This window comes from Canis lupus, chromosome 4 (genome assembly GCF_011100685.1).
Source record: "Canis lupus familiaris isolate Mischka breed German Shepherd chromosome 4, alternate assembly UU_Cfam_GSD_1.0, whole genome shotgun sequence".
Classification (NCBI taxonomy): domain Eukaryota; kingdom Metazoa; phylum Chordata; class Mammalia; order Carnivora; family Canidae; genus Canis; species Canis lupus.
In genome coordinates, this window is record NC_049225.1 from 24,031,231 (window position 1) to 24,057,033 (window position 25,803).

The 25,803-nt window shown below is 40.5% G+C and overlaps 1 protein-coding gene across 5 annotated transcripts in view; it reads left to right on the forward strand.

Annotated features, from left to right (window-relative positions):
• MCU (mitochondrial calcium uniporter) overlaps nucleotides 1-25,803 on the forward strand; it is a 218,087-nt gene that overhangs the window by 1,826 nt on the left and 190,458 nt on the right. The window contains exon 1 of one of the 5 annotated variants that reach the window (XM_038534302.1): nucleotides 17,059-17,227. The exons of 3 other annotated variants lie outside the window; for them this stretch is intronic. In XM_038534302.1, the coding sequence (XP_038390230.1) occupies nucleotides 17,081-17,227 (147 nt within the window). In that variant the 5' untranslated portion in view covers nucleotides 17,059-17,080. Of the gene's footprint in view, nucleotides 1-17,058; nucleotides 17,228-25,803 lie in introns of those variants that run through there. One more of the 5 variants, XM_038534304.1, reaches the window with a different exon arrangement.

The following is a 25,803-nucleotide window of genomic DNA, read 5'->3' on the forward strand; positions in this document are numbered from 1 at the left end:
AAAAATATCTCAAGTTGGATTTCTCTTTGGACATTGTCATTTCTTCTGTTTGTTTACTCGTGTGATATAAAAAGGATCTTGGTTGACTGAAACTCATTAGGAGTCAGGAAAAAGACATTATAAGTTAGAAACAATCATCTCTGCTTAAAGAAGGAATGAATCAGCAAGGCTGAAAGCTCAGTTTTTCAGTGGGTTGGCTAGTCCATTGCGTAGCCTAAGTACACAAGTAATGTAACGGGGTCCATTCTAAGCTCTGAGAATAGGCCAGGGGAGAAGAGAGAAAAACAGAAGGTGGGGAGGGTGTGTCATCTTTTGTCCTACATTTAAGACATCTGCTGTTTAAGCTTGTATGAATGAGACCCGTCATAATAGAGAAGTCAAAAAATTTTTCACCAAATATTCTAAGAGACGCAATACAGTGAGATGAATTCTCATTATATAAGCTGACACACGATACTCTTCTCATGTATTTACATGAGGCCGTGGGCATTTTGCCCTGCTGGAAGGGATAGAAAGCTCACATAGACTTCCTCGGTGGTGAAACTTTATATAAATCAGAACGCCAGGAAGGTAGGGGCCAAAGGAACAAAGATCTTATTTTTTCATAATTCTTAGTTTTCTACAACAAATGAGCAGATAAAGAGACATCTTTGGAGTTACTTAGTTTCTCTGGGTGTCTCCCATGTATATAGGAGGCATACATGTTATTAAAAATCTGGGTTTTTTTCCTGTTAAAAAGAAAGAAAAAAAGAAACATATTTAACATAATATTTCTGGCTTAAATTAAACTGACCTTTTATAGGGGGTCACTTAACTTCATGTGTGTTATTATTATTATTTTTTAACCTTTACAACAACTCAGAGAGGAGAATATTATTTTACGGATCAGGAAGGAAAGGTTGAGTATCTTACCCACACAGATTGCATAGTAGTTACACTTGGGTATAAAATCTAGTTATTGGGACTCCTGGGTGGCTCACCTGGGTGGCTGACTTCAAAGGTGTCTGCCTTTGGATCAGGGCGTGATCCCAGAGTCCAGGATCGACTCCTACTTTGGGCTCCTTTCGGGGAGTCTGCTTCTTCCTCTGCCCATGTCTCTGCCTCTCTTTCTCTATGTCTCTCATGAATGGATTTTAAAAATCCTTAAAAAAATAATAAAATAAAATCTAGTTCTCCAAAACCACTTCCACTACCCTTTCCACTATGTCACAGAAGACTATGGCAATATTTTTATTTTTACCTTTGAGGTAATTTCTAGATAAACTTTTGGCTACTTGATGACTTTTTGAGAAATGGATGTAGGAATATTTGTTTTGCATACCTATTTTTCTTGTATATTTCTTCAGCAAAGTTTAGAATTAGACATCAGATTGTGGCTCTTTTTGTTGCAATAAGGTAGAGATGCACTTCCTCAAAAGTCTGGGTACCATATACATATCTGTTTTGGGTTCACTAAGGGTACTACTTCAAGTGAACCTGATGGTTGTAGGCAGAGTCTGAAGTGAGAAGTATGAGTTGACTTGCTGTAAATAAAGGATTTCCTCTACTTTGTAAAACAAGGGAGAGGACACTAATAGATAAACTGAGCTACCAACTTTTGATATTAGCATAGCCTTATGTTAGGTACTAGAAAGCCTTTCAAATGTTAGAGAAAAAGCAAACAAGTATTATTTTCAATTTACTTACTCCCTAGAATGGTTATAATTACTAGCATTTGCTGACTACCACTAATTTACAAGTTGTTACACTAAACATAGATCCTAATGCAACCCCTACCTGTGGAATATTGTCTTAGTGATTAGTAATGATATCAAAATCATTAATGATTAATTCCTATGAAACTACATCAAAAAAAAAAGAAAAGAAAGAAAGAAACTACATCAAGAGAACTTCAGGTAAAACCTCTTCCTTCTGTAACTAATCATTCAATAAAATTTTGAGTTTATTATACACCAAGCTCAGTGTTAGGCACTATGGTGCATTCTCCATAGTGAAGGATCAATATTGTTCAATAATGATTCAATAATGATTGAGTGAAGGAAATAGAAAAAAGTCAAATACATGGTATTCACCCAAAAGGTGCTAATCACCTAGGATATTGAAACATACCAAAGAAATTAATGTACCAATGGAATTATTTTAAAAACACATAATCTCTTTTACAGTGCTATTTTTATCATGATAGTGTCACTCTAAGGCCTCAGAGTGATTACTTTTGAGTTAATAGTATAAGATACTACAGGATTTCCTCTGAGATCTTTATGGTGTACTGAAGTGGTCTATTATAGGGGAGGTCATTTGGAGGAACAAGTGTGTGATAGAAGGTATCCTGGATTCAAATCTTGGTTCCACCACTTCAGCCAGGAGATCTTTAGCAAGTAATCTCTCAATATCATATTTTTCTCATCTGAAAAATGGGGGCTTGTATAGTATTTTCCTCAAAGGGATATTGTGAGGATTAAGCAAGATGTTGTAATATAATGTTTATTACAGCATCCAGCATTACACTTTGCTGTTAGCTAATACTCAGTATTTTTTAAAGATATTACTTATTTGAGAACGAGAGAGTGAGAGTGAGCAAGAGAGAACATGAGCTGGGGGAGGGGTGGAGAGAGGGATAGGTAGGCTCCCCGCTGAGCAGGACTCCATCCCTGGACCCCAGCATCACAACCTGAGCCCAAAGGCAGACACTTAACCAACCAAGCCACCCAGGCAACCCACTAGTACTCAATATTATCATTAACAGTATTTTTTTTCTTTCTATCAGATTTTAGAAAAATACTTTAAAATCTAGATTTAATTAACATTCTTATGACCTTGTCAAAGATTCTGTTTCCATATTTTGCCTCCCAGATGGTCCACTTACAAATGAGAAACCTGCGTGCTTACCTGTGTTATATTAGATCATTGATGGTCAACGCAGTGAGTAAAGAATAGGGTTGGCATAACTGAGAACCTATGACTATGTAAACTCTAGGAAGCAGTTTTCCGTGAAGAGGTGTGGTCTAGTGAGACAAAGATAAGCACGAATCAGACAGACCCAGCTTGACTCAGCTCTGCACACTGTACTTAGCCTCTTTGAATGATGTCTTAGTTGTGTGCTTTAGGGAAATTACCTAAATTCTTTTGGCCATTGTATTTCTCATCTGTAAAGTTGGAAAAGTAATATCTAACTCTGTGAGTTGTTTGTGATGACTAACTATACAGAGAAAGAGCTCAGTAAATTCATTGAGGGCTGTGGCCAGGCATTATGAAGGTTAGTTCCCTTTTTTCTGTGGCTATTTTGGGAAATGAGTAGAAATGGCAGGGGTGGCAGGGAGGGTAGCCTCTCAGTGACATTATGATGCATGTGATTTGCACAAGTCTATATCACAAATGGTTGTTCAGTGTTCCAACTGGGCCGTAAAAGTAGAAATCTAGTCTGTGTTCCATTCTCCAATAGAAGACATTGGAGACTTTTATCTGTAAAAAAGAAAGGGTCTCTTTTTTTGGGATGCCTGGATGGTTCAATGGTTGAGCGTCTGCCTTTGGCTCAGGGCCTGATCCCAGGGTCCTGGGATCGAGTCCCACATTGAGCTCCCTACAGGGAGCCTGCTTCTCCCTCTGCCTATGTCTCTGCTTCTCTCTCTGTGTCTCTCATGAATAAATAAACAAAATCTAAAAAAAGGGGGGGTGTCTCTTTTTTGAATTTGTATAAAAGTGCTCCATTTTCTACCCCATTTCTATACCACTTTCTGACTTTTCATTTCTTGTCACCTCTTCAGGTGCTCAATGATTTCATATGGCCATGACCTATCCCTGTAGGTTCCACTATGACCTGTCTCACCTCTCTCAGGTCATCCTATGCCGTTCAGTTCTGCCATGAAAATTCAAATCTCTCCAGAGTCCTACTCCTTCAGGATTCTTCTATGAGATGAGTGCTAATTGCATAAACTAATTCAAGCTAAGGGATTGATGAGAACTTCCTTTAGTTATATTGTCCATTGGCATTTTAACAAAGGTTTCAGTGTTTCAACCCAAAGGAGCGAACCCTAAGAGAGTTTGAAGTATGAAGGCAAAGGTCATGTAGAGAGTTTGAAATAGGGGACTTTTCAGCACAGCATATAGTAGCTGCCCAATCTGCTAATGTATAAAACTAGAGATGGCATTGAATGCGAACCAGGAAGTAGAAGCTGTGTGCATTTAATGAACAAGCTTCCCAATCTCACATTAGCTGGTCCATTTAAAGAGTCAATAAGAACTTTGGACCCTATACCAAGACCCACCTCTGAAAAGAGAGAATGTGGAAGGGGCAAATTTTGTAGTATAATGAAAAGAAAATTGCCTCAGTGTTAGGAAACTTGGATTATAGCTCTGCTTCTACCACTAAATAGCTTTGTGAGGGGCATCTGGCTGGCTCAGTCAGAAGAGCGTGGGACTATTGATCTCAGGGTCGTGAGTTTGAGCCCCACATTGAGTGTAGAGATTATTTAAAAAAACCCAAAGAACAAAAAACAACCTTTCAAATAAATAAAATGTCCTCTCCCTTGGGAAAAAAAATAGCTTTGTGGGGCAGCCCGGCTGGCTCAGCAGTTTAGCGCCGCCTTCAGCCCAGGGTGTGATCCTAGAGTCCTGGGATCAAGTCCCACGTCGGGCTCCCTGCATGGAGCCTGCTTCTCCCTCTGCCTGTGTCTCTGCCTGTTTCTCTCTCTCTCTCCTCTCTGTGTATTCTCATGAATAAATAAATAAAATCTTTAAAAAAATAGCTTTGTGGACTTGGGCAAGTCAGGTATGTGCTTATACTTCAATGACATCACTGTGGATGGAGACTGCATTAGAGAACCTGTGAAATCTTTTTCAGGTCTTTCTATGTGGCTTTATCCTCCATTGCATCCCTGTTCAGCCTGTGAGAAAAAGCAATGCTGAATTGTAGCTTCAAAAGTATAATATTGGGGGACACCTGGGTGGCTCAGTTGGTTAAGCATCTGCCTTTGGCCCAGGTCATAATCCTGTGGTCTTGGGATAGAGCCTTGCATCAGGCTCCCTGCTCAGTGGGAAGTCTGCTTCTCCCTTTCCCTCTGCCCCTTTCCCCTGTTCATGCTCTGTCTCTCAAAAATCTTAAAAAAAAAAAAATCATATTGAACTGCATATCAAGAGTGCTGGCTTCCAGAGAGTCAGATTACATTAATGGTTGAGTGTGGGTGCTGGAGTCCTTCATTCCTGAGTTTGGCTGCTGAGTTGGCATAAATTACTTAACCTCAATTTCCTTATCTGTAAAACAGGAATACTAATACCTAGTTATAATGTTAAAGGATTAAATAAGCTAATACATATTAAAGCACTTAGCGCTAGTAGGTCCTCAATATTTACCTCTCTAGGTCTCAATAAATTCTTTTTGTTTTGTTTTGGTCCAATGAGAGAATAGAACTAAATGATTTCCAAGTTGCTTTCTCTTTCCATCTTTCAGTTGCTATCTTTTTATTTGTAAAAGAAATGTGTGCTTTAGTAATTTGGCCAGTTTGAATTAGTAGCTCAATTATCCCTCCCATATGCACAGAGTAGTCTCCCAGAAAGATTTCTAAGTCTGAACTACTCCTATAATGTGTAGGATCCTTGCTGGTGACCAGGATATGAAAGTTGTACAGTTTCAATCTAAACACCCTTGCTCCTATACTCCGCTCCCAATAACATGAAAACCTACGTCTGTAGATGGCTAGGTCTCAGGTCACATCACAGTCCTAGAAGTCATCATTATTACCATATTGATAAAGTGCAGTGGCCACTTGAACCCCAAGACATTTGTCTTACTTAGAAGACAATCACATTCACCTATAGATGATAATTTGATTAAATGTGAATATATCACATGTGGGTTTCTAGCAGCATGTTTCTTATTGATGAAGAGCTAAGCACTGCTTTCATACCCAAAGACTTGATCATAACATTTCCTCAATCCTATATTTGAGGGTCTGCTTCCTGGATCACTCCTGGGATCAATTCTATATTAGTCAGCAGACTAAAACCATACTAGTCACTTGGGAAGAAATAATTGTAAATAATTATTAACTAGGTGTAAAGATGTCAACTAACTACAAGAGTAAAAAGAAAACTTGAAAGAATCATGGGGTAGCAACTATAGGAAGCAGCTATAATTCCTCTGGCTAAGAGAACAATGATTAAAATTATTAAAACTAGAGAAGGGCACTTTATTAATAATTCTTTATATTAAATTGTTTCTTCAAGTAATTGGTGTGATTTCTGTCTCCTGATTATACTATGACTGATATAGAGGTTGTGCCAATTTATACTCCCACCAGCAACATATAGAAGTTGAGATTGCTACATGTCATTGCCAAAACTTGATATTTTTCATCTTTTTCATTTTGACTATTCTGCTGGGCTTCAAGCGATATTGCATTGTGGGTGGTTTTTTTCTTTTAAGTTTTTATTTATTTGAGAGAGAAGAGAGAGAGGGTACCAATGGGAGGGAGGGGCAGAGGGAGAAGCAGACGCCCTGCTGAGGAGGGAGCCTGATGTGGGGCTTGAACCCAGGACTGTAAGATCATGACATGAGCAGAAGGCAGATGCTTAACTGACTGAGCCACCCAGGTGCCTCTGTATTGTAGATTTAATTTGCATTTCTTGAGGGTCCTGGATTAGCTCAGTGGTTGAGTGAGCATCTGCCTTTAGCTCAGGTCATGATCCCAGGGTCCTGGGATTGAGTCCTGCATCAGGCTCCTTGTAGGGAGCCTGCTTCTCCCTCTGCCTATGTCTCTGCCTCTCTCTCTGTGTGTCTCTCGTGAATAAATAAAATCTTAAAAAATAATAATTTAAATCACCTTTGTTGTGTGTCTCTCGTGAATAAATAAAATCTTAAAAAATAATAATTTAAATCACCTTTGTGGGGAAATTTGTTTATTTATTTTGTTTACTAGCTATTTTTATCTCCTCTTTTTGTGAATTATCTGTTCGAGTCATGCCCATTTTTTCTATTGGGTTGCTGCCTTTTTCTTGATTTGTGAGAGCTCTGCATCTTTTGGATGAGTTCTTGTCAATATCATCCCAGCTTTCTGTCAATATGCCTAGGCAGAGTTATTAGTACAACTGTTCCTCCTTTGATTAAATGGCCTTAGGGACTACATTGCTTATGTTGTTCCATTGTCATACCTCAACAAACATTAAGAGCAGTGGAGTGGAGGTACTATAATTTTCTCTATTGTGAGAAGATAGGAATATGTATTTCACTTAAGTATTTATTCATTCATTCTACAATTCTCTTTGAGCATATGATTTTATTTATTTTTTAAAAAGATTTTCAATTTATTTATTCATGAGACACACAGAGAGAGAGGCAGAAACATAGGCAGAGGGAGAAGCAGGCTCCCCACAGACAGCCGATGCAGGACTCCATCCCAGGAGTCTGGGATCATGCCCTGAGCCAAAGGCAGATGTTCAACCACTGAGCCACCCAGGTGTCCCTGAACATATGATTTTAGACCATTAATTATGAGCAAGGAACTATGCCAACTATGTGGATTTGCTTCTTACTGAAGTATTAGAATTCAGCTTGGGATCTCTATATATACTGTCATTGTAATAATATAAGAATCTTACAGTAAATTTAAAAAAATTATTCAGAGATCCAGAACATTTTTGAAAACTGACCTAACTACCTGAGGTCAGTGAATATCAATAATGAATACTGAAAAAGTGAATATCAATACTAAATACTGAACAAGTCCTGTACAAATGTTAAAAATGCCTTCTAGGGCAGCCCTGGTGGCCCAGCGGTTTAGCGCCGCCTTCAGTCCAGGGCGTGATCCTGGAGACCCAGGATCGAGCCCCAGGTCCGGCTCCCTGCATGGAACCCGTTTCTCTCTCTGCCTGCGTCTCTGCCTCTCTCTGTCTCTCTCTCATGAATAAATAAATAAAATCTTTTTTAAAAAAAGCCTTCTAGATTTTGAAAAAAGATTTATTTATTTATTTATTTATTTATTTATTTATTTATTTATTTATGAGAGACATGCAGAGAGAGGCAGAGACGCAGGCAGAGGGAGAAGCAGGCTTCCCGTGGGGAGCCTGATGCGGGACTTGATCCCAGGACCCCAGGATCACGACCTGTGCCAAAGGCAGATGCTCAACCACTGAGCCACCGAGGTGCCCCGCCTTCTAGATTTTATTAAGACTTGTGTTTTTTTTTTATTCATTCATTTGTTTACTCAAATAAAATATTTTTAAAGCATGTATTATGGAAGAACATTAAATGGAAACTAATTTCTTAGATCTTCTTTTCTTCCCCATACTCAACCTGGATGGTTTCAATCAATCCTATGGCTTCATTTACCAACTATCTATGTGCTAATGACCCCTACATTTATTTCTAGTCAGTTCATCAGGCTCTAATAACCAATTGTCTGATGAATATTGCTGCTTGGATGTCTCAAGGCACCTGCCATACAACATTTTCTTTTCTTATTTGTTTTAGAGAGAGAGTATGTGCATGCAAGGGGCACATGTGAGTCAGGGGAGGGGAGAAGGTGGGAATCCCCAAGCAGACTCCCTGTTAAGCATGGAGCTTGGGGTAGGATCCCACAACCCATGAGATCATGACCCAAGCCAAACCAAAAGCCAGGTACTTAATTGACTGAGCCACCCAGGCACCCCTGTCATACAACATTTTCAAAACTGAGTTCATTTTCCCGCAATAATAAATCTTTTTTGTGTTTCCTCTTTCAGTGTTTGGCACCAGCATCCACCCTGTTGCCCAAGTGAGACACTTAGAAATCTCCTTTGATATCTTACTCTCCTTCATTCCCCTGCTGCCTCCAAATATCTTCTCAATTATTAATATCTTTTGATTCAATTTCTTATATACAATCTCCCTAAATTAGTCTATTTTTTCCCCATGGCCAATATTATAAACCATATTGTTGGTGTTTCTTGCCTAGATCTCCTAATTTGTTTTCTGGCCTTCAGTCTCTCTGGTCTCCAATCTATTCTCTAATCTCTTCCATTTCTAAAATCCTTCAAGACTTAACCTTTGTTCTTTGCATAAGTTCAAACTATCTAATGTGGTTTAATTTTTTTTTTTAATTTATGATAGTCACACAGAGAGAGAGAGAGAGAGAGAGAGAGAGAGAGGCAGAAACATAGGCAGAGGGAGAAGCAGGCTCCATGCCCCGGGAGCCCAATGTGGGATTCGATCCTGGGTCTCCAGGATCGCGCCCTGGGCCAAAGGCAGGCGCCAAACTGCTGCGCCACCCAGGGATCCCCTAATATGGTTTATAAGATGCTATGTAACTGATTCTCTTTGCCTCTTTGGTATCATATCTCACTATTCTCCCTCTGGCATTTACTCCTACTAATCTGTCAGATTTCAACCAGAGGGATCTCCTGAGAACCCTTCCCAGATCCTTAAAAATAGGTAAAATGCCCTCCTACAATACTCTTCTATTTCCCTTATCTCTTCTTATATGGTAAGCTTGTGAGGCCAGATTCTTTTGTTGGTTTGTTGGCTGTGGTAACTCCTTGAAATAAGGAATGAATTTCTTGGAACTCAGGGATAGCCATTAATTGTAGTTACAGAATAAACTCTTTTATTAAATTTGAGAAATATTTCAGATCCTCTAATACAAGGAGATATTTGGGCACAATGTAGTTACAACTAACACACTTTGAATTTTGTAGGAGCCAAAGTCCATCTTATTTATTGAGATGCTATTATTTATTTGCTATTATTGAGTAAGCTATTGTTTATGATAGCCATGTGTTACAAATTTATTTGCAAAGATGGAACAAATATTGGGAGCTACCATCCTAAGGAATCCATTCCGGAAATGACTAATGGCTAGGGTTTTACTTTCAAAGTTGTCCTGCTTACTATTAACCTATATGTAAAATTTGATTTAACAAGATTCCTTCACCTCCCAAATCTGTTTCTCGGAGAAGGACTCATGTCTGCAAACAGGAAATTATTGTCTATGCTCATATTTTTTCATCTTCCCAAACACAAAATTGGTAAGAAAGTAGCAAAGGTCTATTTTAAAAGAATCCTCAAATCTTTACAATCTTTTTCACATCCTCCTCAGTGAGTTCTTCATCATGGGAATTAAAATAATTATAAAATATCATGGGAAATATTCCAAATTAACCCAGGATTTTTTTTTAATTTTTATTTATTTATGATAGTCACACAGAGAGAGGGAGAGAGAGGCAGAGACACAGGCAGAGGGAGAAGCAGGCTCCATGCACCGGGAGCCTGACGTGGGATTCGATCCTGGGTCTCCAGGATCGTGCCCTGGGCCAAAGGCAGGCGCCAAACCGCTGCGCCACCCAGGGATCCCTAACCCAGGATTTTTTAAAAAAAGATTTTATTTATTTATTCATGAGAGAGAGAAAGAGAGAGAGAGAGAGAGAGGCAGAGGGAGAAACAGGCTCCATCCAGGGAGCCCAATGTAGGATTCCATCCAGGGACTTCAGGATCACGCTGTGAGCCGAAGGCAGACTCTCAACTGCTGAGCCACCCAGGCGTCCCTAACCCAGGATTTTGAATTAGGACCTTTACTCATGCTATTTTAGGTTTATAATCTGGTGGTATTATGTGAAAATACCCTCTTAATAATGATCATGTTTTGATTGAATAGTTAATAGATCTGATTGCTTCAGAGCCTTAGAGCACCTATAGATGCTATAAATCTTGTTTAATTTTAACAAGTCTATTAAAGGAGTTATTCTCTCTGATGCTAGAAAAGCCAAAGGGACCTTTTCAACCTAATCTATATATCTTAGCCAAACAAGGCATGAAGGAAGAAACGAAATGTCTTCTTATAATTCCCTAAGATGGAAATTTTCTTTATATTCTAGGCAATGAACTAGTCAGAAACTAGAATTGTACTCTACTGAGGCACCTGGGTGGTGCAGTTGGTTAGGCGTCTGACTCTTGGTTTCAGCTCAGGTCATGATTTCAAGGTTCTAGGAGCAAGTCACCAAATTGGGCTCTGAGCTCAGCATGGAGTCTGCCTGAGATTCTCTTTCCCTCTCCCTTTGCCCCTCCCACTCATACTATCTCTCATTTTCTCTCTCTACAATAAATAAATAAATAAGTCTTAAAAAATGGTTTTATTTAAAAAAAGAAAAAGCATTGTACCCTACTACACAATGACAACAACTACATTTTTTTCATATGTCTTCTTACTAATTTTGGTGGGTGGAGTGGTTTATTACATTGGTAGTCTGTTTTAAATTTATATTATATAGAGACTCCAAGATAACTCAAGGGATCTTTCTAATTCTTTCAAATGATCTATAAGTGTTTGATTGCAAAGTTATGGGAAGAATTGATCTTGTTTCAAGGTTAGGATGAGCATTTTAGAAAAAAGTACTATATGATGCAAAACATGTAAATTTTAGAAAGTTTCTCCTGGCATATGTTGCCTGGCACATAAGAGGCATTTGATATATTTTTCTTGACTGACTGATCAAATGAATGAATAAATGAATTATTCTCATCCAGGTCTTTTCCCTTTCTCTTATCCCAACTCCCAATTAATAGTAATTATTTTCTGAGTCTCTACCCACATTTTAAATAATTTTGCTCCCAAGTTTTGGCAGCTTGAATGGCTTTTAAAGTGCCTAATTAAGAATGATTTGTTAATAATTGCTATCTCTTTGAATAATTTTCTTCCCCTTTTCATTCTTTTAAGCTGTTTTTACACTTCCCAAGTCTCATGCTGCTTTTTATTTCTTAGGCTAGCTTTTATTAAATAAAAGAGAACAAAGTGCTTTTTCTCTCTGGCTTTTAATAAATGTGACCCTTTCTGTCATTCTTTCCTTGATCCTTTCCAAATCAGCTGTGGTTGCCATAAGTGACGGCTGAGAGACAAGATGCCAAGTGCAATGGCTAAATTTAAAGAGCAGCATTCGCACCTGTTGTTAACTGGCAGTGACCAGTCTCACGCCCACAGCTTCCTCCACCCTCTGCCTCCTACCAAGTGCTACCCACAGCCCAGAGTCTTTATGTGTTCACATATAAATAAGTACTGATGAAGATTATATGCATGATGTCAAAGTGAAGAATGAATATAGCATTTGACACGAAATTTGTTTGGTTTCAGAGGAGCTGAAATTTGGGCAACATTCGGCATAATGTAAAGACAAATCTGACCTTGAAGTAGGTAGACTAATGTGGCTTGGTATTAATGAATTTTTGAAGACTTTTAATGGACTATCTCACCCCAGAATAATTTTGTGAAGCCTGCCATACTTTGTGAAAATATTTTGGCTCTCAGCATTGGGAGGGTCCTATAAATTTAAATGTTGTGTAAAAGAGGCAATCCAAGAAGTACTTATCGTCTAAAGAGTTAGCTTAAATGAGTTTGCCAGATTGGCAACACTAACCTGGAAGAGTTCTGTAAGAGAAATATAGTAACACAAATAATTTTGATACAAATTATACTTAGAAGATGAGAGAAGGGGACTGTGGCCCAGGCAACGAGATTAGTCTAATCACATAGGTCTGATAACCAAGGGAGTGTGGCCGACCTCATTGTCAGATCAGCTCACATCAAGCATGAAAGTACTATGATACAAAGTCAAACCATCAACTATGAGAGTTTACTTTTACCTGAACGTTGACTCTCAGAGGAGGTAAAGCTGGTCTTCAAAAGGTGGAACAGGTGGCTTATAGGGACAGCAGGAGCAGAGCTGGAGGTTGAAATGTCAGGGCATTTTCAGGGTATAAGTAGTAAATACCTAGAGATTGCTGAGAGAGGGGAGTACTTTACCAATTCGGAATTTTGCTATAACATTGTTAGAGAATGTTCTTGTGATCTTTTGACACTTTTGGCTACTCTGGAATGGTGTTTGGTTCCATAAGAATGAGTGCTGAAATCCTGTGGAGGTGTGTGGTTTATTTGAGTGCAAAATTAGTGCTCTGCCCCTTTGAATCGCTTCAGATAGAGGCAAAAGACTTCCTGGCTCCAAAGGTCTAGTAAATAGCAAAGGCTGTAGGAAGGCACAGCCAATCCAACACAGAAGGGACAGCGTTAATGCTTGCTGCCAACCTCTCAGATCTTGAGAAACACGAATAACGACAGTCCTATTTGAACAAGCCCTACCCTTTTCAACTCAGTGTTTTCCTGGTGTCCTGCTCTCGATAGAAGAGAACTTGCAGATTGATGTTCCTGATCTAAAAGAATTTAGATTATGGGGTCGCTGAGTTAACAAAATGAATATGGAGTCAGTCATTCTTTGGAGGCCAGGGCATGAGACTCCTGCCATACAAAAATTTTAAGAGGTCACATGTAAATATATCAATGTAAATTATGTATGTAAATTATGTACATAATCCAGTGTAAGGTTGCAGTTTCTATTAGAGTAAGGGGGATGGGAATATTGGAATAAGAAGAGGAGAGAAATAAAAATAAGGGTGGAAAAAACTGTGTGTTCAATGAAGTGAGACTAGATGTAAATGTAGACAGGAAAGAATATGTGGTGGGGTTTATGAGGAGTTCAGCCCTTCTTGGCTACACTTAACTAGAAATGTTTCTGGCCCAGAGAAGCTGAAGAAAAAACATAAAAGATTACAGAAGTGAAGATGTCATGGGAATGGGAGTGGTAGCGATGGTGAGATGGTTGCAGATGGGTAGGGGTAGAGAAATGGGAATAATGACACCTGGGAAAATAGTGAACCCCAAATAACCAGAAAACAGATCTAGGCTGTGATTTATGACATGGTAAATATTTGACGGTAAAACTCTTCCTCCTCTTGCTCTCCTTTTTTACTATTATACTTACATCATACTTTTTCTCTATTCTTTAAGAATTGCTGATCTTACTTGCATAACAATTCACACCATCTGTGAACAATGAAACACAGCCCCCAGACCTCTAAGCAGATCCCTGTCATGATTTCTTGCCCATGTCAATGAACTGTGTGCATCACCTATCTTGGCTATTCTGGAAAGCTTTTAGGCAAATACTCCATTGAGTTGAGTCATAATTGGGAGCTGACTTCCGTGTACATTTTAGTAGGGAGCCTAGTTAGAGTTTCATGCTCCAGGAAATCTGTTCTGATTAGTTTTAGCTAAAAAAAGATCAACCTGTTTTAAGATTGGCACAGAAAACAACTCTGTGGCCGTGTAGATTGCAGTGACCATGTTTTTAAAATGATAAAAATAACATGCAGATGGGAAATTCAAAAGGGTAGCTACCCCTCAAAAGTCCCCAGAGTTAACATGACTTTTTCCAGAAGTCACTCTGTATCTGAAATATATATATATAACATATACAAATATATATAAGTAACTTTTATGCATATAAATAACTTTTAAAAGGTTCATCTGTACTGCATTATTACTTCTTTAAAGTATAGATGGGATAATTCATTTTGTTAATGGTTGTATAATATTCTGTAATAGGATTAGTCTCGTATTAACAAATTCCCTGTTAGAAAACATTGAGGTTTTCCTCAATTTTTTTTTTAATTTTTAAAATTTTAATTTATTTATGATAGTCACCGAGAGAGAGAGAGAGAGAGGCAGAGACACAGGCAGAGGAAGAAGCAGGCTCCATGCACCGGGAGCCCGATGTGGGATTCGATCCCGAGTCTCCAGAATCACGCCCTGGGCCAAAGGCAGGCGCCAAACAGCTGCGCCACCCAGGGATCCCGTTTTCCTCAATTTTTTAATCCTCAAAAGTTATGATGTTTTGAAGTTTTTCATGATTACCTTGCCATTTTTTATGAAAATATTATTTTGTGATCAGCACAGTGCCTGGCATAGCAGGTACTCAATGAATATTAATTTCCTTTCCTTCATAGGTAATTTATTACTTATTTTTTTAGGAATGAGGATACTTTCTGTTGAGCTATCTACACTTTCTTATTATGGGGCCTGGCCAACCAACTAATGTGAGAAATATCCTTTGCAGCTATGGAAAAGACTTTCTCTGCGAGGAGGTAATTGATGTTTGCTTAATTTCTAGTCCTGGATTATTAGAACTCAGTTCAGTCAGTGGACCCTCAAATTACACAGCCTACCTGGGGTGCATCGATGGTTTTTATCTTGGTAGATAAAAGATGACATCTTTTGGTAAATAAGAAGGAAGCTTTTGGTAATCCCTCTAGTTTCAGGTTTATGCAGTTAAAAAAAAAAACCCTATTTATTGTGCTTCTTTTGCAAATGCACAGGACTAAATCTCAGAACTGCAGGATGCATGTCTAATTTCTGTATTTGGAAGAATAGGAGAAAGACAATTCCAGTAGAACTTCTCAAAGTATAAGATGGAGATGGAGGGACAATCTTGATTCATAGCCAGATATGGCAAAGGCATAGAAAATAAAAAAAGTAAAATTCATGGTAATCCTAGTAAGAAGGAGGAAATGGCACAGCACAGGTAAATACATAACGTGCCGATAGGATAAATATAGATGGGCAGAAAATGATTGTAAGGGAAGTTGTTCCAGGAATGTCACAGATTTCCATCAAGGAGGATTAGTGTGTGCAGCTGTTGAATGGCAGGGGTGGGACGGCCTCATCGCATTCTTGAGCTCTCAGGTTCCACTTGTTGGGCAATACATGCCTTTTGGGTGAGTGGTGTGATATTCTCACCTAAAGAAGCCAGTCATTTTACTGTTCTGGGGTGGGGTGGGAGGATTGAACAAACCAAAAGCTCCACTTCATTATTTAGCAATTCTTGGCCAAACAAGTACCATTTCAGTGAAGCCTTAAAGGAAATATTATTAGAACAAGTGATACAGTAGAACTGTGTGTGATATATTTTTGTTTGTTTCAGCTTGATCACCTAAGGCTACACTACCAAGATGTTTTCCAAAATCTAGATTAGTACTTTTAGCTCCTTATTAAACTGTTTTTCTGTTTCAGATTTTAAAAGATGTGAGGACTATCCAGTTTATAATAACAGCAAGGAAATCCTCTTTTTTAAAATTTATTTTTATTTTTTTTTATTTTTAGGAAATCCTCTTCTAAGGAAATACTTCTTTCACAGTCTTTAATGAGCTTTCATTATGATCTTGTTCCTTGGGGGAAAATGAAGTATTTTTCAAGAGGAAGTGATCGATGGGGCAGCTGGATGGCTCAGTGGTTGAGCATCTGCCTTTGGTACAGATCATGATCCTGGGGTCCGGGGACCAAGTTGCGAGCCTGCTTCTCCCTCTGCCTATGTCTCTGCCTCTCTCCTTGTGTCTCTCATGAATAAATAAGAAAACCTTTAAAAAGAGAGAGAGAGAGAGAGATCAAGAATTATTCCAAAGTGTATCCTAACGGCCAGCTTATCTAAATGATCAAAATTCATTAAAATAACCTTCACATGACTTCGATTACATTGCCAACGTGTTCTGTTTCCATAGTTTAATAAGTGTGCATAGGGTCAAAGATGGTAATAACACGATTATTCCTTCTGGAGAGTGTAAGAGTATCAGTCTAAAAGGTGCTGTAAAAACGAATCGAGTATCTGAAATGTAGATAGGTGTGTTAATTCACTCTGATGGCGTGCACTCATTCTGGGACTTTGATATCACAAGCATTCTAACCCCTCCTGTATCATGCTACATTTCACGGTCATTAGATCTCCCTTTGACGTCGGGTTAATTTCAGCATATCCAAATACCATCAGTCACGTCAGGAACGATAACTCTGGGCGTGTCACTGAGAGTTCCAGCATCCCTAGTTTAATGATTTACTAATTGGGTTCACGTTTTGCCAACTTAGAACACTCCCAAAGTGCAAAGCTTAGCACGAATATGACCCCCCAGTCACCCTTATCGCAGCTCTATCCTTGGAGAGGATTAGCCGAACCCAACATGCCCTGTCTCTCTACAGCTGCCGTGCCGAGGGGCTCCGGTGCCGATTACGGGTTCCTTAGAATTTGCCCGTAATTGACTAGGTCCCACAATAGGTAACTCTGGAAGTGACAGGCAGCCTCAAGTGTGGTTCTCCCGCCTGTCGATTGGGCCTTGCAGGAAGCCCCGCCTCCTCCACTCAGCCGCGGGCGGCGGTTGGCCCGGCGCCGCTGAGTGACGGGCCTTAGCTCCGCCCCGGCCGTCCGCTGCGCTGCCTGGGTCGGCGCCGTTTCCAGTTGAGAGATGGCGGCCGCCGCAGGTAGATCGCTCCTGCTGCTCCTCTCCTCCCGGGGCGGCGGCGGGGGCGCCGGCGGCTGCGGAGCGCTGACTGCCGGCTGCTTCCCGGGGCTGGGCGTCAGCCGCCACCGGCAGCAGCAGCACCACCGGACGGTGAGCGAGCGCGCCCGGCGGCTCCGGGGAGGGCGGGGCGGCGCTGGCGTGTAGGAGCCGCCGGCGGGCAGGCCGCCGGGGCAGCGGGCAGTTCCCCCAACTCGCGGCCGCTCCCGAGCTTGCCGGGCACCGAGGAGCCGCCGTGCCCTTCAGGCGCCTGCGGCGGCGACCAGGGCGGGAGGGGGGGCGGAGGAAGCCGAGTGGAGGAGGAGGAGGAGGGGGAGGAGGAGGAGGGGGAGGAGGGGCGATGGCGGGGATGTTCCCGCAGGACCCGGGGCACCGGGGCGGGGAAGGGACGGGACTTGAACCTCTCAACCGGCTGCTCCGCGATCTCGGTCCCTCCTCCCCCCCCCCTTTTTTTTTTTTTAAAACAGCTCTGCCCCGTTGCTCGTGAACTGAGCCCCGTGCAAGTTGTCCCCTTTCCCCCTCCTCCGGGCGCGTTGGGGTGTCCTGAGTTGCCGCGGCCGCCTGCCGTCGGTGTCCGGAGAGCGGCCGAGCGGGGGGCAGCCCGGGACCCCGGGGACGGGCGAGAGGGAAGATCAAACTTTATCCCCCTCCGTGACTTCCTGCGTGCGTGGGCTCGGGGAGCAGCCCCCTCGCGGCGGGTGCTGCATTGCCTCGGGAGGCGGGCTCCGTCCCCGCGGGTCGCGGGAGGTCGTCGGGGGTCCCTCGCGCCGGCCTGGAGAGCCCCCGGGGGTGCGCAGCGGGCGGAGGCAGAGCGACTGTTGCAAGTTGTTCGCAGAGGCAGGCATTTGGTGGTTTGCATTAACCAGTTATTGCTGGAGCTCATTGGCTGGCAACGAAGGAGAGTTTCTGTTTGAACAGCCTTTTGGGGTGTATTTGGGAGCGATTGGGATTTCCTTCTTTCTTCTTCTTCTTTTTTTTTTTTTTTCTTTTCGATGGTAAGAGATGGCCTTGGTATGGACTTCTTGACCGGTTCTCTCTCCTTGGACTTTGTAGACCCCGCTGTGTGTTGGTCCCTGGCCCACGGTGAGAGGAGGAGTGTAGATTTTATTTCCTAGGGCTGAGTTGTATGTAGAGTGTGGTCAGGAGAGAATCCCTGCAAGACGGCCTGAGAGCAGACACTAGTACCTTCAGAGCTCAGCCCAAGTACATCCATCCACCTGCCTTACTCTGGCCACGTAGCTCCTGGGAGGAAACTGGCCTGGGGGTTTTCAGAGAGGATACCCCAAGACTGGTGACAGCCTAAACCCAAGTGTCTGAAAGAGCTATGAAAAGAACTAATGCTCTGCAAATGCAAGATGATACTGTTATTATTAGTCATATGTATGGATCCTATCCTCATTCTTGTGAAGATTTGTACTTCGTATTTGGCATACTGACATATTGCTTTGCTGAAGCTTTTGGGTGAGAGCCGAGCTTTTCCCCCCACAGTTCAGTTTAGATCCGCATGTTTCATAGCCTCCATTTATGTGTTTTATTTTCCTAAAAACATAAAGCCTCCCCCATATCTGATGGCATTACCCTCTTCCCTCAAATCGTTTCAAGACTTCCCGAGTTGTCTTTATCCCTGTATTTTGCTAATACACCTTTTGACTTTGGGCAGTTTGTTTTCTAAGGCTGTTTGGGTGTGGTATTCATTTAGCATTTTTAAATTTGTGCCTTGTATATTTTCCACTATGCGAATCTGTCAGGCTGTGAGTGTCTTCCTTGTGTGGGTACTTCATGAAAGTGTTCTTCTGTGCTATTCTGGGGTGGGTAAAAGTGATGTGCTGAATTTGTAACTGAAAGAACAGTTAAAGTGAAGTGCTATTTCTGAAGGGCTGAAGTGTTATCATGGGAATGTTGACTTGTAAATGAACTTAGAATTGTACAATTTTGAAAAAAGTTGTACCTGATTATTTAAAATATGTAAACAGTTTTTTTCCCCCTCTTTCTACGCTTGCTCTGAAGCCATCCCGTATATAGCTGTCTCCATCTGTTATTCTATGATTCCTCACAAGACTCCATTTGAAAGGTATCTCTTAGAGATCTGTTTAACTCTTGACATTTTATGCCTGGAATTGAGGCCCAGAAAAGGGGAAGGACTTGTCTAGGATTACACGGCTAATATGCAACAGTTTTAGGATTCCCACCCATCCCAGATATCCTGACCTCTTTATCGTGTTCTTTTCATTATAAAGTGCGGTTGCTCCTTCATAGCTCTCCTCCTTTACAAAATTGTTGTTTGTTAGGATAGTATTGGTATTTTAAAGTCCCACGAATGGGAATTCTCCTGTAAGTAGGTGTTTTTGAGGCATAGCTGTTGTCTGAGGCAAATATGGGAACAGACAACTTGCTCTTACAAAGGTCCCTGAGAGATACTAAGGTTGAATCTTGCATAGGGCACACATCCTGTGCATGTGCAGCAGATGGCACTCTGCATTGGACTAGATCACAAGCCCAGCTTGTGCCACTTTTGTTCTGGTGTAGTAGGTACGGTAAATTAGAGCCAGGGGGACATAACCAATTATGGTGCTGGTTAATTTTTTTGCTTGAGAGGAATGTGTTTTGAAATCTCTTCCAAGTTTACAGAATGAGTTCAAAGCAGTACAGATCAGCGCATTGGTAAATGGGGTTTCGAAGTTATAAAACAGAACTTGTCCCTTCCCCACCTTCCTCATTAAAAGATCATTCAACTAAGTAAATAGAAATAAAGGTTCAGGGGCTTATTCAATATTTTTAGCACCATCTAGTGTAATTTTTCCTTTCTTGTATGAAGAGCCTGTTACTGCTCCTCAGCTTGTGACTGTAACCAAGACTTATTTAAATGTTTGTTGCATGCCTTTCTGTGTGGTTAGTGAAGGTGGCTGCTATTTTCAAGGGTAATTTTTTGAGGGGGAACTGCCTTTCATTGTGAGCTGGGTAATTGCTTTGCTAACTGTCTCACCTCTGATTATGAAAGCCTGACTGTTAACATTTCTTAGGGGTCAACGGCTGTGCCGAATTACTAAATATCTTGCTTAAGTGTGTCATTGGATTTTTAGAGTTTGTGGCTGTCCCTGTCTGTTTTACACATTATATAGTTCTTTGGCAGTGATAGCATTTTACTTTAACCTGACAGCTTGAACTGAGGTTCCATTACCTGCCACAGTAGCAAGTACCAGTTCTCTAATTGGGTTTCTCATGGTCTGGCCAGTCTTACTTAGCCAGATCGATCCCAGCACAAATACCCCACTGTATTTAGTCCAGTGTTCCATATAACTATACTAAATGTTTATGCAGTTCTTGCAACTGGATTTCAGTCCTAATCAACTCCTCTAACCTCTAAGGTCCATTTCAGGTTAGAGACTGTGACCTACGACCACTCCGCTTTGAGTCTAACCTCTTCACTTTACAGATGAGGAAACAGGTCTAATGGGAATGAGGGAAGTGACTTACTAGGTTATGTTTGTGGTTAATTACATCTGAGGTTAAAATTCTTTTTTTAGGGGATCCCTGGGTGGCTCAGCGGTTTAGCACCTGCCTTTGGCCTAGGGCGCGATCCTGGGGTCCCGAGATCGAGTCCCACGTTGGGCTCCCGGCATGGAGCCTGCTTCTCCCTCCTCCTGTGTCTCTGCCTCTCTCTCTCTCTCTGTCTATCATAAATCAGTCAATCAATCAATCTTTAAAAAAAATAAAATTCTTTTTTAAAATATTTTATTTATGTATTTGAGAGAGAGTGTGCTCACACACAAGACAGGGGAGAGGCAGAGGGAGAGGGAGAAGCAGGCTCCCTGTTGACAGAGAGGTAGAGATACCTGGTACAGAGAGGTAGAGGATCCTAGTAGATCCCAGGACCATGAAATCATGACCTGAGCCAAAGGCAGATGCTTAACTGACTGAACAACCAAGATGCCCCTGAGATTAAAATTCTTTAAGTGGAGGTGGATTCAAGATCTTCCTCATCAGAATCTTAATTTACGTGATTCCTGGCTCTTAATCCCTTTCTTTGGTTCTATTCTGTCCTGTCTAAATTCTGATAGGATTTATTATTAGCAGGACACAGATTGACACTGACTTGTCTTGTTATCTAAATATTTCATTTGTGGGTTCCTTATCTTACAGGGGAGGTAAGGAGATACTGGATTTTTGTCTCTCATAGACGCCAACAGAATGCTCGGTATATAGGTGACACTCAGACGTGCATTAATTGAATATGCACCTTTTTGTCTGCTTGCCAGTGTAAAGGTATGCTCATCTACCCACCCACCCCCCTGTCACCAGTGTGACTTGTTTAATGGACTGTTGCTTAGGTAGCCACATTTGGGTAATTGCTTTAACTTTGGTATTGCCAGTGCTGTCTTTGTATATTATACTTCTTTATGGTAGACTGATGCACAGAGTGAGTACCTTTGGATTGGCTCTATGGTAGTACTTGCTTCCTGCCCAAAGCCCAGCAAAAGTATGATTAATACCCAGATTAATAGAAATATATGATTGAATCAGGTTCTAGCATTTTTATTGTTTTAGTTTACTACAAAACTAAGATTTTGATGGTTCTGGATAAATGTTTAGAGCAAACTTTTAAAATTTACTATTATTATTTTCTGTTGAAGTGTAGTTGACACATGGTGTTAAATTAGTTCCAAGAGCAGATTTGTTTTTAAGGAAGCAACTATCCTTTTTTTTTTTTTTTTTTTTTTAAGATTTTATTTATTTGAGAGAGAGAGAGTCTGGGTTGGGGGCAGAGGGAGAAGCAGACTCTCCACTGAGTAGGGAGCCTCATGTGGGGCTTGATTCCAGGACCCGGAGACCATGACCTGAGGCGACTTAATTGAGCCACCCAGGCACTCTGCAACCATCCTTTTATTTATATTAAAATCATGCTTATTTTGTACCCCACAAAAAATTTGAGTAAATTCGGACTTATTTAACAGATTACGATTATTTGACCTTTTCTAAGTCCCAAGGGGCTCTATTTTATGCTTTATGGAACTTGAGTCCAAGAGGAAATCTAAGTAGAAAATGCAGCATCAAGATTGGTGTATGCAAACATAACAAAAATCAGTTTTGGTTTTAGGGCTGCCTCATGTTTGAAATCCAGAGTGGTCATGGTCTTTGCAATAGCACTTTATTGATACCATTATCTGAATAATGGCAGAAGTGTTGTTGTTGTTTTAAAGATTTCTTTACTTAGAGAAAACAGGAGTGAGGGGCAGAGGCAGAAGAAGAATGCTCAAGCAGACTCCCTGCTGAGCATTGAGCCTGATGCAGGACTCAATTCTAGGACCCCGAGATCATGACCTGAGCCTAAATCAAGAGTTGAAAACTCGACCAACTGAGCCATCCAGGCACCACTTGTTTCTTTTTTATATTATAGCTTTGTACCTCTGTGGATTTCCTTAAAAATTACTGTTTTTTTTTTTTTTCCTTTTTTGTGATTAAGGATAACACTACTCTTCAAGATCTTGAGATAGTCACTCAACAAAAGGGAATTATTTGACTGATTAATACTATATCATGGCTCATGGGTATTTTACAACTACTGGAGTAACATGTTATTAGGAAAACTTACGATGTTACCATGGAGGACATGTACTTAAAAGAATCATAGACTTTAGAGCTCAAAAAGACCGTAGGTTAAGGAACCAGTGCAAGAGTGGTGAAATGGCTTTTTCCTTGGTAGGCCAACAAGTTACTACAGGGCTGAAAATGGCTTCCCCATCTGCTGGCCTTCACATTCAGTTCTTTTCCAACAAAATTACACAGTTGTGGGTTTTAAAAAAGTGAGTTGGGGCCATATTTTTTCAGTAAGTGACTTATCTCAAACCCAATCTTGAATAATTACTCCCTGATTTAGGTCAAGCTTGATGACATGTGTTTAAAAAAAAAAAAAAAAAGTTGTCCTCTGCATATTGAACACACAAGAGAAACTGTCCATTTAATTATTTCACTGCACTTTGTTAAATGCTTGCAGTGAGAGAGCTTGTGTAATGTAAAAGTTGACTTCAAGCAAAGTAATTTTATTAAGTTTAGTGAGTTATTGATGTATAAACTGTGTACAGGCTTGAATCTCTTATTTTGATAAAAATATAACTTGGTAAATTACATCACCAGCTGGGTCTAATAGCATGCTAAAACTGAACTTTTCCTAATGCAGTTCTGGAAAAAATGGAAAATATGACATTGCATTTTGACATCTCTCTTAAAAATAAGAGACTTTTCCAAAGGTTCTTTAAGGACATTGTTAGTATTAATCAGAAGAGTGGGGTGTTTACCCTTTATACTTTGTTACTGAAGTTTTTAGTTTTTCTCTTTATTGTCTACTTTATTGTTTGGGGAGCATTTGTAATAATCACCAGAGAATTGGTGAGAAATCTATTATGTGTATGAGGGAGTCTAGAGGACAGTCTCCAATGTAGTCTTAAACTGTACTGCCTCATGGATTACAAGATCCTTTAGACTTCTTTTTTGCCTTCTAAGAGAGGCTACATATGCTTCTTATCTATAGTAAGTGGTATTATAGGATGTTTAAGAGTATTAATATCTGCTTTGAACTTTAGAGAAAGTTAATGTGACTGATAATTTGTCAAATTAACAGGACAGCAAATAGGTTAGCTTGAACTACCTGATGTGTATGTAGAGGAGTAGATAGAGGAGAAAGCATCTAAGCTCTGAGGGCATTGTGTTACCTCATTTAATTCTCACCATAACCCTATGAGAGGCATTATTATCCCAGTTTTATAGATGAAGACATTGAGGTTCATTTTTTCTTAAGTGTCATAAACTGTTTTAATGCGAGGGATACAAAGGTGGACAAGACATGTTTTGGAGGTGAATTTAAGTCTCAGCCTGGCAGGGTATTTGTGTGGGGCCTCCTTCCCTTTGTCTTCTCCTTCAGCCATGTTTTTTTTTTTTTTTTTTTTTTCAAGCATCTACTATAGTTTTCTTCCAAGAGAGTTCACCATTTTTCTGACTACATTTCTTAAATCTCTTTCTCCATCCTTTCCTCCAGGTATTAGCTACTAAGGGTCTAAGGTATTGCTTCCTTAGGATCTTTGTAATTTAGCAAAGGATTCTATTAAGTCCCACCCATTGTTGAGCATTGCCTCTATATCACTTTTATAACATTGTCTAGTATACTCTACAACAACTGTTCAGGCAAAACTCTACCCCTATGGTACATATGAGAAAATAAAGACCTAGTAAGGGTAAGTAACCTGGAGTCATTCAGAAAATATCTGTTGAACTACTGTTTGAAAGATGCTGTGCTGGAAAAGAGAGATGCCTCTGAGGTAGTCCAAAGAGGTCACAGTTTGGCTAGAAGACACTGACAAGCAAGACTGTAACTAGTTAATGCTCCCCTTACAGAGGCTCAGTGAGAACATTTAGACCTACTCAAGAGAACTGGGGAAGGCTTCATAGGGGCGGCCTCATTTAGGCGGAAATAGGAGGACATATAATGTGCTGGGGACTGGAAAGGTGTGGTTCACATTCTAGATGGGACCAACATCTGACATGACAGTATGAGGGAAGAAGATGTATTTGAGAAATGGCCAGTAGTTTGTTATAACTGGAGTATGGGCAAGAATAATCACATATTAGGCTGGTCAGTAGTAGTGATACCAATAATAATTAATATTAAGTGCATCATGTGTTACAAATTTAACATAGATAATTTCACTTAAATACCCACATGCTGTGGGTAGGTACTGTTACTATCCTCCTTTTATAGATTGTGAAACTGAATTCCCCTCAGATTGGTTGATTTGCCCAGGATCACAGCTGGTAAGTGACACTCAGTAAATGACTTGTTCAGGATCACACAGCTGTGACTGGCATACCTGGAAAATAAACCCATGCGATCTGGCTCCAGAGTCTGTCTCTTAACTAGTGTGCTATGGTGAGGGAATCAGACTGTGAAGGGACTTGTGAAGGAGTTGGAATTTTATTATGTAGGTCAGTAGTTTTTTTTTAAACTCAGCCCACAGTAGAAATACATTTTATATCATGACCCAGAATGTGCATGTGTGCGTAAAAGTAGAAGTTTCACGGAACAATATTTTTACTATGTATGAGGCATACATAGTTTCTGTGCTGTTTTGTTGAAGAAATACTGGTTGGGACCCACTTAAATTGATTCCACAATTTAATCCATAATTTGGAAAAATACTGCTGGTCAATCAGTGTCTGAAGAATTTCAGTTTGGTGAATCACATGATCAGGTTTGTGCTTTTTGGTAGGTTACAATAGCAGCTGTGTGAAGGCTTGATTGGAGAGGATGATGGGACCAGAAAAGCCAAGAGGCCAGTAAGGGACATCTCTTTTTTTAAGATTTTATTATTCATTTGACACAGCACAGGAAAGGGGAGCAGCAGGCAAAGGCAGAGGGAGAAGCAGCTCTCTGCAGAGTAGGGTTAGGGAGCCTAATGCAGGACTTGATCCGGGGACCTGGTATCATGACCTGAGCCTAAAGCAGACCCTTAACCAACTGAGCCACCCAGGCACCCCACTAGTAAGGGACATCTTTATTTATTTATTTTTTTAATTTCTGGATTAAGATAGATGATTAGGAAGTTTTCTGTATGACTCTTACTTTTTAAAAAATTTTTTATTCATTTATTCATGAGAGACACAGAGAGAGATGGAGAGAG